The sequence below is a fragment of the Labeo rohita genome, chromosome 18 (assembly GCF_022985175.1).
Source record: "Labeo rohita strain BAU-BD-2019 chromosome 18, IGBB_LRoh.1.0, whole genome shotgun sequence".
Lineage (NCBI taxonomy): Eukaryota > Metazoa > Chordata > Actinopteri > Cypriniformes > Cyprinidae > Labeo > Labeo rohita.
The window spans coordinates 16,857,400-16,875,147 of NC_066886.1; the positions used below are offsets into that span (position 1 = coordinate 16,857,400).

Below are 17,748 nucleotides of genomic sequence, written 5' to 3' on the forward strand. Positions count from 1 at the left end.
ATTTCAAATGAAAAGAGAACCTATCACCTTTCATTCGTTTTTTTTTTTTCTTCCTATTCTAACCGGAAGTAACGCAACCAGAAGAGTCGCCGCGCATCCGCTAACTACAGCAGTGGCGGCGAAACATTTGCAGGAAAATCTAAATTTTGCATTTATTTTCATTGACTATTGTCACACATATTTAATCTACAGACAAAATGTTATCATTAGACTTTCTCGACGATGTCCGGCGGATGAATAAGCGGCAGGTGTGTATTTATTTAGCCAGTTAGCTCGGCGCTTCCTCTCTGCGCTCTGTTACTACACGTCAGCTTGAATGACAGTGGCTTTAACGTTTTATACATAATAGTTCTCTATTACTACTGTTTAATACGAGTTGTGGATATAAAATATGCTTTAAATGACTTAGCATATTTTGTTGTGGAGTAGGTGTGAAAAAGAAAGTCGGTTTTTTAACAACAGCTGCTAGTCTGTTATTCTGTGCTATTTATTTATATATTAACGTTACATTACTTTCACTTTAAACCAATGCATTACAAGAGATCATAAATCTGCATCAACCATTGTGTTTACTAACAACACATACTTTAGATATTAAATTTAATCATACTTGGACTTAAATAAAAAGCCATCTAATGTTTAGCATCTCGTGTTTTTCAGCTTTACTATCAGGTGCTGAATTTTGGAATGATTGTATCTTCAGCCTTGATGATCTGGAAAGGCTTGATGGTCGTAACCGGGAGTGAAAGCCCGATTGTGGTTGTTCTCAGGTAACACGGTCGTTTTTTGCAGCATGCTTTGTTGCCTTTTACATGCGACTGTGTTTTCTTTTGTTAAATTGAATTGTTAAAAATGAATGATTTCCTGTACTGTTGTACTGCACTGTACTTTTATTTACAGAACAATTAAAGCTCATTTTTAACTGTAGAAACTAGGCAAGTCAGAATAAAAGTAAGTGTTAAATGTTTGCAGCAATAGCCAAAAATACATTGTATAGGTCAAAATTTTATTTTATGCCAAAAATCATTAGGATATTAAGTAAAAAGTCATGCTCCGTGAAGATATTTTGTATATTTCCTACCATAAGTATATTTAAAACTTAATTTTTGATTAGTAATATGCATTGCTAAGATCTTCATTTGAACAAATTTAAAGGTGATTTTCTCAATATTTAGATTTTTCTGCACCGTCAGATTTTCAAATAGTTGTGTCTCGGCCAGATATTGTCCTATCCTAAAAAAACATACATCTGTAGTTTATTCAAAACTTATTTATTCAGCTTTCAGATGATGATAAATGATGACCCTTATGACTGGTTTTGTGGTCCCGGGTCACAAATGTCTTTATCCAGTAATCGCAAAACAAACTGGAAAAGTAAATGCATTTAGTTAAAAAGGTATGAAAACACTAATGATGTTTAAGATTGTTTATGCATTTGATGTTATGATTGCTGCACTGTAAGAAAAAATATGCAGAAAAATAAAAGAGGTACTGCTAAATTGCCATTACGTTTATGGACATTTCCTTAAACTCAAATACAACACAAAGGAATGCATAATTCAAAATGCATGCAAAATACATGCAGTACATTGCGCCCTGTTTTTATAGACTTTCTTAAAATGTGTGTGTGACTTTAGGTATGCTTTTTTGAAACTGCATTTTAATTATGAATCTTATTTTTAAAAAATATTTTTTTAAAAACCAGCTTTTTCTTAAGAAGCCACATATAAAACTCTCTAGGATATTTGAAAGTTAATTGAGGCGTATGATTTAAATGCTGCACAATTACTGCATTTACATCAGTGAATTGTAACTGTTAATGTCATTGTTATTGTAGTGGAAGCATGGAGCCTGCATTTCACAGAGGAGACCTCCTGTTTCTCACAAATCGTGTTGAAGATCCAATCAGAGTGGGAGAGATTGTTGTCTTCAGGATTGAGGGAAGAGAAATTCCCATTGTACACAGAGTCCTAAAAATTCATGAAAAGTAAGTACCGTATTCACCTTATTCTTTAACGCGAAAGTAAGCCTGTAGTAAGTAACTGTGCTGCATAGCATGTTTGTGAATTTTGGGGCGGAGCTATTCATTGCTTACTGCTTGTTTGTAACTAAGTTAGAGCAGTATGTATTAGTATGAAGTGCCGTTTGTGGTTTTCTGATGGTATTGTGTGTCTCGGTTCCTTAAAATAACATTGATCCCTACTGATTTCAGAGAAAATGGCGATATCAAGTTCTTGACGAAAGGTGACAATAATTCTGTGGATGACAGAGGCCTTTACAAGCAGGGACAGCACTGGCTGGAGAAGAAGGACGTGGTGGGAAGAGCAAGAGGGTAAGAATCCCTAGTCATCTTTAAGCAAATCTGATGTAGTTTAGAGCACTTTCATGTCTGACTTTTTTAGCAGTGTTGGTCCAGGAAGTTTTTTTCGCAAAGGGATTTTAAAAAAGTGTTTGTAAAAACATTATAAACCATGGACCAAACCAAGCAGCTATGAGTTAAATCACAACATTACAAACAAAAAACAGCAAAAAACTATTTGGAAATCAGACAAAAAGCAAGGTATAGTGAGGGCTTTAGTGAAGGAAAGAACTACAATTCCATAAAGCATTGTGAATGACAAATTAATAACAATGGTAAAATAAAAAACTATTAAGTTAGTTGACTCAAAAATTAAAATTCTGTCATTAATTACTCACCCTCATGTCGTTCCAAACCCATAAGGCATTTAATCATCTTCAGAACATAAATTAAGATATTTTTGATATTTTTGCATTCAAGACACAGAAAGGTAGTAAGGGCACTGTTAAAGGAGAACTCCACTTCCAGAACAACTATTCACAAATAATTTAATCACCCCCTTGTCATCCAAGATGTTCATGTCTTTCTGTCTTCAGTCGTGAAGAAATTATGGTTTTTCAGGAAAGCATTTCAGGATTTTTCTTTATATAATGGATTTCAATTGTGCCCCCGATTTTGAACTTCCAAAATGTAGTTTAAATGCAGCTTCAAAGGGCTCTAAATGATCCCAGCCGAGGAAGAAGGGTCTTATCTAGTGAAACGATCAGTCATTTTTTTTGAAAAATAAAAATGTGTATATTTTTTAAGCACAAAAGCTTGTGTAGCACAGGCTCTGGGATGCGCGTTCACGTACTATTGAAACACATCGAAAGGTCATTCAGAATGTAGGCGGAACCACAGACCAAGTTTTTACAAAGCGAACGTGCAAAGACTAAGAAAGTGCAAGTAAGTCAAGCGCTGTTTACAAACAAAACGGTACAATGATGTCGGATGATTCTGAAGTTGTAGGAGAAAATAACATGGAGTTTTTTGACATACTCTACCTTTTTGAGCCGGAGTACACAGACGATGAACGTGTGGTGATTCGAAGCCGTGATTCGTAGTAGTAATGGGAATGTAATAACAGCCCCATAAGATAAACGTGACAGCCCCATAAGATAAACGAAGGACTCGAAAAACCCGAAGACTCAAAACAGGTGAACTAATTCCAGTACAGAACCTAATAGGATGTTGCGCGTGCGCGACTGAACGAATCACTCCCCGAGATGACTCGTTCTTCCCGAGTCACATTAAAGATTTGTTCAAAATGAAAGAATCGTTCATGAACGACCCGTGGACGTGCATCCCAGACCCTGTGCTACACGAGCTTTTGTGCTTAAAAAATATACACAGTTTTATTTTTTTTAAAAAATGACTGAACGTGTCGCTAGATAAGACCCTTCTTCCTCGGCTGGGATCGTTTAGAGCCCTTTGAAGCTGCATTTAAACTACATTTTGGAAGTTCAAAATCAGGGGCACAATTGAAGTCCATTATATGAAGAAAAATCCTGAAATGCTTTCCTCAGAAACCATAATTTCTTTACAACTGAAGACAGAAAGACATGAACATCTTGGATGACAAGGGGTTGAGTAAATTATTTGTAAATTGTTGTTCTGGAAGTGGAGTTAAAAGAGTGCATGTGACATCAGTGGTTCTACCTTAATTTTATGAAGCTACGAGAATACTTTTTAAGGTTTATGAGTTATTGTTAAAAATCAGTTTTCCGATTGAAAAAGTTTTACTTCCAGAAGGCAACTGTTGCATTCTAATGCAAGTTTCTGTTTATTACATGTTATACATTGCTTTGCGCATGTTATTGTATTTCTGATCACTCCTTCTCTATGACAGATTTGTGCCTTACATTGGAATTGTCACAATTTTGATGAATGACTACCCCAAATTTAAGGTATCCCATTTAATATGTAACATATCACGTTTGAATGATGATTAGTTATTACATTGCAGTTATTCCAACACTTGTTTTTGTTTCTTGTTTTTACAGTATGCTGTACTGTGTTTGCTCGGGCTGTTTGTTTTGGTACACAGAGAATGAGGATTTCAAGAGTAACGCCGTCAGGGAACACACGTCCCTCTTGTGACCAGTTTTTATGGTGTTTTTTTGTGAACATCCTGCACTTGCTCTTAGAGTCAAAGGTCAAATTATCATTTTTCCTGTTCAATGGCAGTGACACAAGAACTACTGGAAGAATTTGTATTTGTTAATTTTCCATGTCATACCAAATTCAGTTTTTGTTTGACTCTACAGCTATACTTACGCTATATGTCAAGATTTAACTGTTTCTTAAAGGCTAAATTTTGTATTGAATAAAAATGTTGAGCCTTTATAAATTCATTCTTCTTGTTCGTTCTCATTTCTTACATAAAGTGTTTGTATTGTATGATATTAGGAGTCACACACTGGTGTAAAAACAATTTTAACTAACAAATTTCCTTTACAATTACAAAGAAACCGCAAGTGGCACATTGAATTAAAAATGACATTTTGAAGTAGAAAAACTGAAATGGTATTTTTTTATTGTAAACAAATATTACACCGTAGGCTTTGTTTTATTTACAACTTTGAATATCCAGTTTTATAAATTTTGTATTGAATAAAAATGATTTAAACTCGCAAAATATTCAAAATACAACAAATCTCAAAAATACAACAATTTAATGATTTAAACTTAAATTAAAGATTTAAACTTGCAATTCTGACTTCTTTCTCAGAATTATGGTACAAACTCGCAATTGCGAGTTATAAAGTCCAAATCTGAGGAGAAAAAGACTGATATGTTCACAAAATTGCGAGTTTATATCTTACAATTCTGACTTAATAACTCGCAATGCCAGTTTATATCATACAATTCTGACTTCATTTCTTGCGAGTTTGTCACACAGTTTTGACTTTATTTCTCAGAATTGCGACTTTATAACTTTTATAGTATATTTGGGCCATTTTTCAGCAGGCAAATGTATATTATCCAAGCTACACATTTCTAGTAACTGTGCAGTTAATTCTCATATTGTATTTTCAGAAAGTTTTGGGATATTTGTTCTCTCCCTAAATTTGTCACTACCGAAACACATATATAATTTAATAAGAATAGTTATACTGACCTAAAAAGATTTTGCTTACATCTTCCTTGTAGTTATATTTTTTCTGTTTTATTAAGAGTTTTATTGAGTTAAATCAATTATTGCAATTTTAACAATATTTCAAGCATGATTTATGAGATTTGTTGTATTTTGAATCCAATTTTTCTTTGTTAAAGGCACAAAGCTGATCATACTGATGTTAAACCTAGGGATTCATCAGTATAAATATACATTAAACCAAACACTATCATAACATCTTTTTATCTCACGATTCTGAATCTTTTTTTTTTCGCAATTTCGAGTTCACATCTCGCAAGTCTCTTTTTTTCTCAGAACTGTGACATATAAAGGCACAGTTGCGAGCTATGAAGTCAGAATTGCGGAATATAAACTCACAATTACGAGAAATAATTTATAACTCGCAATTGTGAGTTTATATCTCACAATTCTGAGGAAAAAAGTTAGAATTCTGATATAAGTCGCAATAACATTTTTTTATTCAGTGGCAGAACCCTGGTGAAAAAATGCTATGTTTTGATGCTGGGAAGGTATGTTTTGATGCTGCATAAATCAGCAAAGGAAGGGCTTCCATATAATACATTTCCTATAAGTATGCCCATACATTTAAAATTAAAGATTGTATGTAAAGACAGATTAGTATCTTTAAATTCAGCTTGTTTACTCTACAATTCATATGAACTAGGCATTATATCCGAAACAAATCTTATAAAGTCATAGTAGTAGTTCCTCTGAGCCATACATAGTCATACATGAGATTCTTAACTAATTGAAATGTAAGCTTTATGAATTCGCAACGCCTCAAAACGTTTTGTCCATTATATTAATTCAATTAAACTGCATGCGCACAGCCAACGCACGTCAGATAGTGTTTCCCATCTTCATTCAACCAGACTAAGCATACGCTGTCGTTACCAGATTTCAATGACTAAAACTATGACCTCAGAGGCGTTTGGCATCCCACCCCACAGTGCTCGTATAAATACCGCCTGCCCTGCAGAAGAACGAGGAGCGTTCGCGACCAGTTGAATCTGAACAGAGGAATCCACCTACAGGTACTTAAGAAGATGGCTGCGAATTCTGAAGATGGGCATTGCAAATATAGACTCTTTGCTTTCATTATGCTTTTCAACATATCGTTAAGCACCGCAGTCAGTCTCGATTTAACGGAGCTGCGAAATAAAGTTTCCAAAATTAAAGTGCATCCACGTGGGAATCTCTGGGCGACAGGTATGTTGTTATTTAATCTTTAAGTAAAACTGCTGAATTCGTTTCCCAGCATCATTTTTGGTCCTCTTACAGGTCATTTCATGGGCAAGAAGAGCATTTCAAACAGCCAGTTTCAGGACTCTCCGTTCTCCTCAAAGCATCCTAGGAATACTGTGGGAGAATCAGGGAGCTCCGAGGATTTGAAGGAGCTGATCACTCAGGAGGTGCTGAAAGTTGCTCTCCAGGCTCAGCTTGAAGATCCAAAGAGGACACAAGATGTTTATAATCAGGTGATTAGAGCTATTTACAGAATTGGTCAGTTGAAAAAGTGAGTTAAAACAGTAAATTGTTGCTTTGTGATTATACATTTTATTCATTCGTTTTTCAGGATACGGACTTCATGGTAAAGCTTTTGAAAAACTACATTGAAAAAAGGAACCTATAGTGACAATGCTGTTGTATAATTGTAATAAAATGATATTTTGACAAACCTTACAGTTGTGTACACAATCTGTACAAGTGTCTGCTTTTAATGTTTGGTCAGTAGGCTTATAATTATCAAGATGTATTTTATTCATTCAACTGCTGTAACTACGGCTGGATATTTAAAAGAATAATGAATGGATGGATGGATTAATGGGTGAATGAATGCGTTAGGTAAGTTATTGGAAAAAATGTATTTTAAAAAACTAATTAATTTAGCATTATGCAATTTGTACCTAAGTTTTTTTTTTTAAATGAGCAACTATGACTAAGCAGACATCTCATAGAAACAAACAACAGTGGAGGGATCATACTCTAATTATGGTAAAAAGCTCCCACTGAGAGTAGCTTATCCTCCCTTTGGGTTTGCACTGAGATTTCCCTGATTGAGACTTTGGAGCATTTGTACATTGAGGTAAGAAATGCTTTTTTTTTTTTTTTTTTTTTTTAATAATTCAAATCTTAACAACCTTTAAAATTGTGTTCAAATACTAATGAGGTTGGGTGCAATGGTCACTTTTTGGTAAAATATAGAGCACTGTTAAAATGACTCTGCACAATGTGAACAAAATGTTTATTATTTGCAATTATTTCAAATTTAATCGATGACATGGCATTATTGTAATCTATTATTGCATTACAGTTCTAAGTACAGAGATTGATTTGAACTATTATAATAAAAAATTAACATGAATGTAACATGGATATAGATTATTTTATTTACCATTCAGCTTCTTGTGTGTGTAAAGAGAGAGATCTTGTAAGCAGTTTTGTCTAATAAAAAATGCAACTGGATTTACAATGTAATTATGTATTATAAAAATGTAATTAATGTGCAGTTGTATGTTTTAATTGATAACAGCTGTAATAAAATGAGTGTGTAATGTGTTTGATGGTTTTTAGTGTGCATTTATGGATGCTGCATTTAGTATCAGCCTTATTTTTTACCCGTGTGAGTGGGCGTGGCCATTTGTAAATGTTATGGGCGTGGCTTCCGGTCTAATCTGCATCCAGCTATTTTTAGCTGTACAAAACAGCTCATTTTGCTCCTTGATATTGCAAACCGGTGTGTCTTACAATACTATTTTAATGTATCATGTTACTTACGAACACTGGTTAATGTACTTTGTTATTCAACTCGATATTTCCCTACCACGCTAATAAAGAAAAAGTCTCGCACATTCACAGAAAACGGCTTAGGCTACGTCTGCGTTGAAAAACAAGGTGGATAGATATGACATACAAAGAACTTACATTCTTTCAATAGCCTATTATTTGTTTAATGTACCCTTTTAATGAACAGCAAGGCTATTATGCCTAAAAAGTCAGTTCATAGAGATCATTTCAGCCGAAAAAGGGCTCACTAGGTTGTTCAAATCTCAGCATTTTATCTGACAGAGACGACCACATGTGGTAACGCATTTAGATGTTCAGTAATGAACCTGAAAACACCGCGGATCTTATGTTTACCTATTCCTGTTAAATGATTTACCCACCTTAAACCTGTTTAATTACAAGTCACGTAGCCTATTATGGGAACTGTTTAAAACAGTTGACCCTTTTACACAGTTAAGTCTTATATAGAACATTTTCCATTCTGACCACTGACCTGTAGAGGGCAGCAATGCATTGATCATGCCAGCACACTACATTAGCGAGAAGAAGAAAAGCTTCCATGCAGGGCTGTAAAAAAGTATGAATCTCCACCCGTTAGCTGGACTTTAGCGTTAAAATGCCTTTAATTGTAATGTGTGGTTACCCGTGCAGTGGCAAAACCCGACGAGCCCGTGAACTGAAAGAATACTTCACACAAAATACAGAAAGAAAGGTTCATATAGTCGGTGATGAAGATCAAGGAATTGACAGGAACTCTGTATATGCAGGTGAGAAGCTGCTGGAAGTTCATGATGCATTGAGTTTTACAGGAATATGTTGATATAAGTGTGTGTCAGGACTATAATGAAGCCAAGGGTCCATCTTACTCAGAAACATGTTACTAGTTTGAAACACAGTCTTGCACATGTGCGAAAAAACAAAGCTTCTGGTCTCACCTCTGTATATGGTTTAATCTGGTTTATCAGACCTTTACATATGAGGTTACATTTGACATTTTCAAATTTATGCTTCCAGTTCTTTGTTACTGATCTGAATCTAACTGCAACAACAATTATATTTGACCACAGATTCACAGAAAGAGAAGAACCTGAGAGGAGCATTGAGAGCTGAAGTGGAGAGGTGATTATTTCTCTTAAAATATCTCTGCTGTCATTTAAAGATGTGAAAAAGTCAAACTCAGATACAAGATATAAGATGACAAATAAGGACGTTCAAGATGATAAAAGAAGAAACTTAAAACATACGTGCTAAAATTTTATCATTGTATGAACGGCATGTATTCATGTTGGTTTTCTGAAAAACATTTATGCTGTAGTATCATGATATATTGAGTCAGGAATATAAAAACATTTTAGGATTTATGAATTACTGCATTTGTCCAGAACAAAATATTTCTTTTATGTTTTCTTTTTTTTTTTTTTTATGGAAGCCAGTTTCCGCCACTGAATAAAAAATAAGAAAAGGTAATTGTGACTTTATTTCTCACAGTTGTGAATTTTGTGTGATTCAAACTCACAATTCTGAATTGTGAGATATGAACTTGCAATTGCAATTAACAAAGTCACAAGATATATATATACTCTCAGTTCTGAGAACATATCAGTCTTTTTTCCCCCTCAGAATTGGACTTTATAACTCGGAATTGTGAGAAAATTATACAAACCTGCTTTTCTGAGAAAAAATTGCAACTGCAAGTGAAAAAGTCAGAATTGTGAGGTAAAAACTTGCAATTCTGACTTTTTAACTTGCAACTGCAAGTTTATATCTTACAATTCTGTGAGATGATAACTTGCAATTGCAAGAAAAAAAAATCTGAATTGCGAGATACAAACTATATAACTTGCATATTACTTGCGATTGCGAGTTTGTCATGCAGTTCTGAGAAAAAAAAAAGTCAGAATTGCGAGATACAAACGATATAACTTATATATAACTTGTAATTGCGAGTTTATATCATGCAATTCTGAGGAAAGAAGTCAGAACTGGAAGTTTATATCTCTCAATTCTCATTTTTTTAACTTGCAATTGTGAGTTTATTTGAGAAAAAAACTCGCAAGTACCTTTTTTTTTTTTTTCAGTGGCGGAAATGGGCTTCCATAGATTTTTCACTAAAAAGGAAAGGAAATAAGTCTAATCTTATTTACATGTTTAATATTATGGATTCCAAGAAAATAATTAAGCTTCATGTGCAAATACACTTTGGTCTAAAGATGGAATACCACGTGTTTTAGAAACGGAAAGCAAAACGTGTCATTAAAGATCCTGCTGGGATTAATTTATACACCAATAATTATATTTGTTATATAAGTGTTTTAATAATACGTTTGTATAATTATAATTGTATGCTAATTGTAATTATACACTTGCAATAGAGTACAGTGAGCTACTTTTGATTTCAACAATTTTTCTTTGTACTTCTCTCTTTTTGTTTATAGGAAAGTCAATAAAGACGACATTGTGATTCTTGATTCCTCGAATTATATTAAAGGTAAATCAATGTTCTGTTCAAATTGATACATCTGTGCCTTTGATATTCATATAAAGTCAGTTGTTCAATTTTGTTTGACCTTTAGAAATTATTGATCCTATACAATGTATTGACTTCAGCATTATAACAGCAGCATTTGGTCTAAACAGCTGGTGTTGCATACGGCACTCTAGATTTCAGTCTGGCATTAGATTACTAAGTACTAATTTTGTTTCTTTTTCAGGTTACAGATATGAGCTGTTCTGTCTGATCAAACATACACAAACACCCCATTGCTTGGTATGTAAACTCCTAAAACTCATCTAAAACTCACCGCAAACTATTTTTGCATGTTCTAGTTCACATAACTCTATAACCCCTGCAGGTGTACTGTTTGACGTCAGCTGACGTGAGCTCAGAATGGAATAAAGGCAGAGAGGCTGATTCTCAGTACACACAGGAAATGTAAGCATTTGTTGCTTTGTTTCAGTGTAGTCATATTAAAGCAATAGTTCATACAAACATGGGCATTTGCTAAAAATGTATTCACTCTCATGTAGAACTGAACAAATTTGGGGAAAATTCAGCATTCAGCATCACTTGCGTACCAATGGATCCCCTGCTGTGAATGAGTGCTGTCAGAATGAGAGTGCAAACAGCTGATAAATCAGCCATGGTTTTAACTTAAAAAAGCGTTTTGATGATGGATTTGTTTCCACAAGACATGAATTGATCGTCTGAATTTGTGATGATTACTGTTGTGATGTTTTTATCAGCTGTTTGGACTCTCATTCTGACGGAAGCCACTCACTGCAGAGTTAATGTTAAATTTCTCCAAATCTTTTTAGATGAAAGAGCCTGAAGTGTGTCATTTTGTTTATTCCTCTTATTGTGCATTTCTGATATCAGATGCATGTTACTGTTCAAATGTTTGGGGTCAGTAAAGTAATACTTTTTTTTGGCAAGGTTGCATTAAATTAAAGTGTCCGTTATGTTACGAAAAATTTCTGTTTCAGATTTATGCTCTTCAGTGAACTCTTATTCATAGAAATGTAAAGAATCCTGAGCAAAAAGTATTACAGTTTTCAATTTTTAATACTGATAACAATAAATGTTTCTTGGTCAGATTTCACTAAATCCGCTGCTAAAAAATATGGAAGCCAGTTTCTACCACTGAATAAAAAGTATGAAAAGGTAATTGTGACTTTTTATCTTAAAATTCAGATTTTTTTTCTTGCAATTGTGAGTTTACATCTCGCAATTGGTACTTTTTTCTCTCAGAATGCGTAATACAAACTCGCAATTCTGATTTTTCTTTTTTTTCTTAGATTTGAGATATAAACTCAGAATTGCGTGTTATAAAGTCAGAATTGCAAGATATGAACTTGCTATTGCAAGTTATAAAGTCACAATTCTGACTTTTTTCTCAGAATTGCATGATATAAACTCACGATTGCAAGAAATAAAGTCAGAATTACAAGATAAAAACTGCAATTGCAAGTTTGTATCTCACAATTCTGACTTTTTCTCGTGAGATATATACTTGCAATTGTGAGTTATAAAGTCTAATTTTGAGGGGAAAAACAACTGGTATGTTCTCAGAATTGGAAGTTTATATCTCACAATTCTGACTTAACTTGGAATTGTGCTATAAAGTCAGAATTGCAATTCTAAGTAAAAATGTCACAATTCTGAGTTATAAACTTGCTTTTCTGAGAAAAAAATTCACAATTGCGAGTTATAAACTTCCGATTCTGAGAAAAAATCAATTGCGATTTATAAACTCGCAACTCTGAGAAAAAAATTCACAATTGTGAGTTATAAACTCGCGATTCTGGGAAAAAAGTAAATTGTGAGTTATAAGCTTGCGATTCTGAGGAAAAAAATCACAATTGTGAGTTATGAACTCGCGATTCTGAGAAAAAAATTCACAATTGCGAGTTATAAACTTGCGATTCTGAGAAAAAATCAATTGCGATTTATAAACTCGCAACTCTGAGAAAAAAATTCACAATTGCGAGTTATAAACTCGCGATTCTGAGAAAAAAAATCAGTTGCGAGTTATAAACTTGCGATTCTAAGGAAAAAAGTCACAATTGCGAGTTATAAACTCGTGATTCTGAGAAGTCACAATTGCAAGTTGTAAACTCGCAAGTCTGGGGAAAAAAAGTCACAACTGCGAGTTATAAACTTGTGATTCTGAGAAAAAAGTCACAATTGCGAGTTATAAACTCACGATTCTGAGAAAAAAAAAATCATAATTGCGAGATATAAACTTGCAATTCTGAGAAAAGTCACAATTGTGAGTTATAAACTCGCGATTTGCGAGATATAAACTCAGTTCTGAGAGGTAAAAAGTCAGATTTGCGAGATTTAAACTCGCAATTGTGAGGGGAAAAAGTCACAATTCATTTTTTTTTTTTATTCAGTTAAACAGGCTTCCATAGAAAACTGATCTTGTCAAAGGAAAAAAAAAATAGAAAACTTATTTTGAATTGTAAGATTGCATAATATGTGAAAATTCACACCTGTTTTTGTACTTTTTTTTTTTTTTTTTTAACTAATACATCCAGCCATATTGAACATAAGAGAGAATATTGAAAAAAATCGTACCGACTCCAAACTTTTGAATGGTAGTGTATTAAAAGTTCATAACGTTATAAAATAAAGATGCTGAATATGTTATCTAAATTAAACAATCTCTTTTGGTCTTTAAACAACAGTCTGGATGCGCTAATATTGAGATTTGAAGCCCCTGATTCGAGAAATAGATGGGATAGTCCACTCTTTACTATTCAGCAAGAGGACTCTCTTCCATTTGAGGCCATCTGCGATGCGCTTTTTAAACGAAAAGCACCACCACCTAATCAGTCCACGAAGAGTGTAAGAGTGCTAGTAATGCATTATGCATGAGTACATAACAGCATTATGTAGTTTTTATTGCTTTTGAATGAATATTAGAACTTGTTTCTCTTTGCTTGTTTTCGCTTTTTACAGCAACCGCTCTCATCCACAAACTTTCTGTACGAGTTGGACAAAGTTACTCAAGATGTCCTAATGGTACGATTTCCATCACCTTTAGGTGTTTTGTTATAAAAATAGAAAGCGTTCAAAATCATTATTTCGGTTTCATTGCCTACAGGTGAGCGTTTATAGTTTGCATTTGCATAGCAAGACCATAAGTATCAATAGTATGTGTCGTCATAAGGGTTGTTTTATGTCTCAGGCTGTTCTTGAGTCACAGAAGACCAGCGTCCCTGGAGATCTCATTTCCATTCCTGGAGCCACAGAAAAGATATCCTTTATTCTTGCACGTTTAGCATGTCTTTAGCTTTGAATTTCTTTTTTCTCTGTTTTTTACTGCGAGGAAATTTAAAACTGTTGTCTTGCTTTGCTGAGGCACCCATCTATTTGATATTTCTCACTGTGACAACACAGAAATGTCCTACCATACACAGGGAAAGCGTTAGAAACGCTTACAACATGAAACCAAGATCAAGTCTGGAATTTTAATAAGCTCCACTGCAACTTCCTGACAGAAAGTTGATCCGTTTAATGTTAATTGAAGAAGGTTGTAGTAATAAACATAACCAATTGGATCTATATGAATGTAATGAATACACAAACATCAAAGAATGTCATTTCCTTCTGATGCAATTGCAGTTCGGTGGCTGTCTGTAAATGCTTTAACATTTAGACACATACAGAGATGGAGCAGTGCAGGTGGCCCTTTGAAATAATGCAGGATTCAAATGGGATATTATTAGAAATTCATTTATACTCATTCTTTGTTGTCTCGCAACTGGGTCTGCAGAATATACTACCATTCAAAGGTTTAGAAAGAGGTTAGTAAGGTTTTTGTTTTTAAAAAAACATTTTTTTTTTTTTATATATTTTTAAGTGTATATATATATTTATATATATATATACTTTAGTTTAAAACATCATTTTGTCCTGTGATGGCCAGTAAGTGATTACATGTAATCTGGATTAAGTAATATGATTCCAAAAACTAAATACTTGCATAAATGAATAATTCATCCAAAAATTAAAAATTCTGTCATTAATTACTCGCCTTGATGTCCTTCCAAACGTAAGACCTTCGTTCATCTTCAGAACACAAATTAAGATATTATTGATGAAATCTGAGCTTTCTGACCCTGCATAGACAGAAAACATTTTAAAATGCTGATTTTGTGCTCAAGAGAAATATTCTTATCACAGTTTTACCACAAATACTTTTCTACTGAACTTTCTATTCATCCGAATCGTAAAAAAGAGCTTTTATTTGAAAAATAAATCTTTTGTAACATTGTAAATGTATTTGCATCACTTTTCATAAATTTAATGTGTCCTTTCTGAATAAAAATATCATTTTATAGGACTGTAAACAAATAACGCGTTCTACGGAGCCACTAAAGGGACTCGGTTAGCCGCTTGCTAGCAGTAGCCTGTTAGTTACATCACAGTAACGTTACATATAAATTCACTTACCAGATAAAGAGAATAGGTTGAGATGACTGATAAGACAATGGCGAATGATTTTCAGATGACGCAGAGCACCACTGACGAACATCTAATCTTGTAAACTGTGTGGTAGATGATAACGATAATTATCGCGGTACAATTTTCCTCGATAAAACGATATGAAGAGTTCGATAAATGTTCGATATAATTTGTATGTGCCAAAAGCGGAATGAAACAGCGCGACTCATTTGAATCGCCACAGGGACCGTTTATCCGCTCGGACCAAAATTCAAACTGCCGAGGTGCGCGAACTCACTAGAGAAAATGTATTTATTATCTCCATGCGGCGCGGACGCGCCTGGAAAAACCGAGCGCGTCACACCGCATGCGCGTCGCTTCCGTTATGAACGTGCTGCCGCGCGCCTACATTTGAAATAACGAACTTGAGCGCGCAAAAGACGCGATATGTGAACGGCTCCATCACGCGAGCACTAAAGACCGCTGTGAGATCCTGTGAAACAACTGAATTCAGCGATGAACACAAATGACTGTGATTCAGACTAACGTTAGTTTAAAGCTGTGTGCAACGAGACAGTCAGAAGGCTTTTCAAACTACACATCAGCCATCATTTACCATGGATTTACTGCAGTAACACACACTGCACCGTGGTTTTGTGGCAGCAATGTATCCCACATTGAATTTTATTACAGGAGTAATGGTATATAATCTTAGTATGTATGTATTTGTGATTAAGCTACAGCATGTGTGCATTTATACTGAAAGTTTTTAGACTTAGGTTTTTCATACAAGTAGGCTACCTACAAAACCGTGTAGTTATTGTAGGTATTGAGGTACCATTATGCGTTGTTTATCATGATTTAAAATGTATGCATGCTACTATGGGAGACCAATGCTTAAAAAAAAACCCCACTGGGTTCAGAATAAATTTAACCATGTAAGACTGAGGTTGCTACAATTTTTACAGATGTTACTGATTGATAATGAACAAAAATTTACATCTGCATCCTCACGCTACTATCAAATGTGCATTTCTAAGAGACAAAGAAATATTATTATTATTATTATTATTATTATCATTATTATTATCATTATCAGACAACCCAAACCTGTTTCTTGAACTCATTAGAACATGAATAGAATGAATAGAAATGTTTTTTTTATTATTTAGATATTTATTTTGTTAAGAAAATGAATGGTCTGGTTTCTACAACTTTCACTTTGGAGCAAAAATCTGACGTTAAACTTGAAAGAAATAAAGATTTGACATTTATTGTGATGATTCTCAATATCGACTGATATGCAAAAAATGATTGTGATAATTTTTTGCCCATATCGCCCAGCCCTAATGCGTGGTGGGTAATTTACTTCCACTTCGTAGTATAAACAGATGTGATCATGTGATCATGTACATGTGATCGCGAATCTCGAAAGTGAAAGTAAAAACCTAGCATGCATTAAAGAGAGATTTCAATGCCTTGCATATTAATATCAGCTCCCAGTTTATATACTGTATAATTACCCAATGATATAATTATAAGAGAAAGCACTGAACTATATTTTTCCTCTCATCTCATACTTATGCCCTTTAGGGGTTCTGTAGTACACGTAATTTCCTCTCCAAATCAGGTATTCTGATTCATGCATAAGATTTTCAATTTAATTTGCTAATGCGATGTACATTGTTGTACCTGCCCAGTTTTCTTAACTTCTTCAATACATTGAACTCACAAGAAGTCTTAACATGGTGGAGTTGAGGAAACTCAGACGGCAGTTCATCAGTTACACCAAGATGCATCCAACAGAGAACATTGGACAGATCGCCAATATGTTTGTGCAGTATCTTAATAAGAGTATGCACTAACATGTTTTCTTTTTAGTTTTGTAATTCTTAAGGTCATATTTATTGTTTTGAAGTTTCAAGCATTTTACCAATGTTTTGAGTGCAATAAAGTGAGCTCTTTTAATGGCTTTCTATATTTTTGTGTTATTATTGCTATTAATAAAATCCCAACATAACTTAACACCTATTACAGGTCACTTTAGTGCATTTTCTGTTTAATTCAGAGGTTATGTTCCCGTTTCTCTTTGTCGTCAGTCACAGGTAACATTCAGCTGTAGTCTAGATATTTGTCTTCAGTGCTTCGCAGACCTTGAAATGTGCGTAAAGTTTGATTGAGGTCGTCATTGCGTGCGTACAGATGTTTTCATGCTTCAGACTTGGGCAGGCTAATGAAATGAACCATAAAACTCATTGCGACGCTGACTATTAGTATTTTTCATGCAAGTCTTTTGTTTATGCCTCTGGGCAAATGTGAATGTTTGGAGAGCCATATTGACTCTTCTGTTGGTGAATCAGGCCAGCTGTTTGTGTGTGAAATTTTAATCTGGTGTAATATTATTTGAAGAAACATGCACTCTAGTAACTTCTGTCATGACCTCTCAGACTTGTTTGCATGGTGACATTCAAAATATATTACGTTCACAACTTGGTTAGTTATTGGTAAAAAAAAAAAAAAGACGTCACTATG

The 17,748-nt window shown here is 34.1% G+C and overlaps 3 protein-coding genes across 3 annotated transcripts; all 3 read left to right on the plus strand.

Annotated features, from left to right (window-relative positions):
* Nucleotides 1-50: 50 nt before the first annotated feature.
* sec11a (SEC11 homolog A, signal peptidase complex subunit) lies at nucleotides 51-4,692 on the plus strand. Its single transcript, XM_051135335.1, has 6 exons — nucleotides 51-248; nucleotides 661-770; nucleotides 1,838-1,987; nucleotides 2,213-2,332; nucleotides 4,188-4,245; nucleotides 4,342-4,692. The coding sequence occupies exons 1-6, from the start codon at nucleotides 198-200 to the stop codon at nucleotides 4,390-4,392; spliced, it is 540 nt and encodes a 179-aa protein (XP_050991292.1). The 5' UTR covers nucleotides 51-197; the 3' UTR covers nucleotides 4,393-4,692.
* Nucleotides 4,693-6,392: 1,700 nt separating this feature from the next.
* On the plus strand, nucleotides 6,393-8,019 carry nmba (neuromedin Ba). Its single transcript, XM_051135336.1, has 3 exons — nucleotides 6,393-6,686; nucleotides 6,759-6,955; nucleotides 7,054-8,019. Exons 1-3 carry the CDS (start codon nucleotides 6,524-6,526, stop codon nucleotides 7,108-7,110), a joined length of 417 nt encoding a protein of 138 aa, XP_050991293.1. The 5' UTR covers nucleotides 6,393-6,523; the 3' UTR covers nucleotides 7,111-8,019.
* A 773-nt stretch (nucleotides 8,020-8,792) lies between these two features.
* Nucleotides 8,793-17,188, plus strand: kti12 (KTI12 chromatin associated homolog). The gene is made up of 9 exons (XM_051135334.1): nucleotides 8,793-9,031; nucleotides 9,332-9,383; nucleotides 10,700-10,752; nucleotides 10,976-11,031; nucleotides 11,117-11,196; nucleotides 13,455-13,614; nucleotides 13,729-13,791; nucleotides 13,958-14,026; nucleotides 16,938-17,188. The coding sequence occupies exons 1-9, from the start codon at nucleotides 8,881-8,883 to the stop codon at nucleotides 17,079-17,081; spliced, it is 828 nt and encodes a 275-aa protein (XP_050991291.1). The 5' UTR covers nucleotides 8,793-8,880; the 3' UTR covers nucleotides 17,082-17,188.
* The last annotated feature ends 560 nt before the right edge of the window (nucleotides 17,189-17,748 follow it).

Coding starts and splice junctions, on each gene's coding strand:
- nmba (XM_051135336.1), top strand. CDS start 6,524: ATGGCTGCGAATTCTGAAGATGGGCATTGCAAATATAGACTCTTTGCT. Junction 6,687..6,758: donor TGGGAATCTCTGGGCGACAG/GTATGTTGTTAT, acceptor GTCCTCTTACAG/GTCATTTCATGGGCAAGAAG. Junction 6,956..7,053: donor CACAAGATGTTTATAATCAG/GTGATTAGAGCT, acceptor TTCGTTTTTCAG/GATACGGACTTCATGGTAAA.
- sec11a (XM_051135335.1), top strand. CDS start 198: ATGTTATCATTAGACTTTCTCGACGATGTCCGGCGGATGAATAAGCGG. Junction 771..1,837: donor CCGATTGTGGTTGTTCTCAG/GTAACACGGTCG, acceptor TTGTTATTGTAG/TGGAAGCATGGAGCCTGCAT. Junction 4,246..4,341: donor ATGACTACCCCAAATTTAAG/GTATCCCATTTA, acceptor TTGTTTTTACAG/TATGCTGTACTGTGTTTGCT.
- kti12 (XM_051135334.1), top strand. CDS start 8,881: ATGCCTTTAATTGTAATGTGTGGTTACCCGTGCAGTGGCAAAACCCGA. Junction 9,032..9,331: donor CAGGAACTCTGTATATGCAG/GTGAGAAGCTGC, acceptor ATTTGACCACAG/ATTCACAGAAAGAGAAGAAC. Junction 9,384..10,699: donor TTGAGAGCTGAAGTGGAGAG/GTGATTATTTCT, acceptor TTTTGTTTATAG/GAAAGTCAATAAAGACGACA.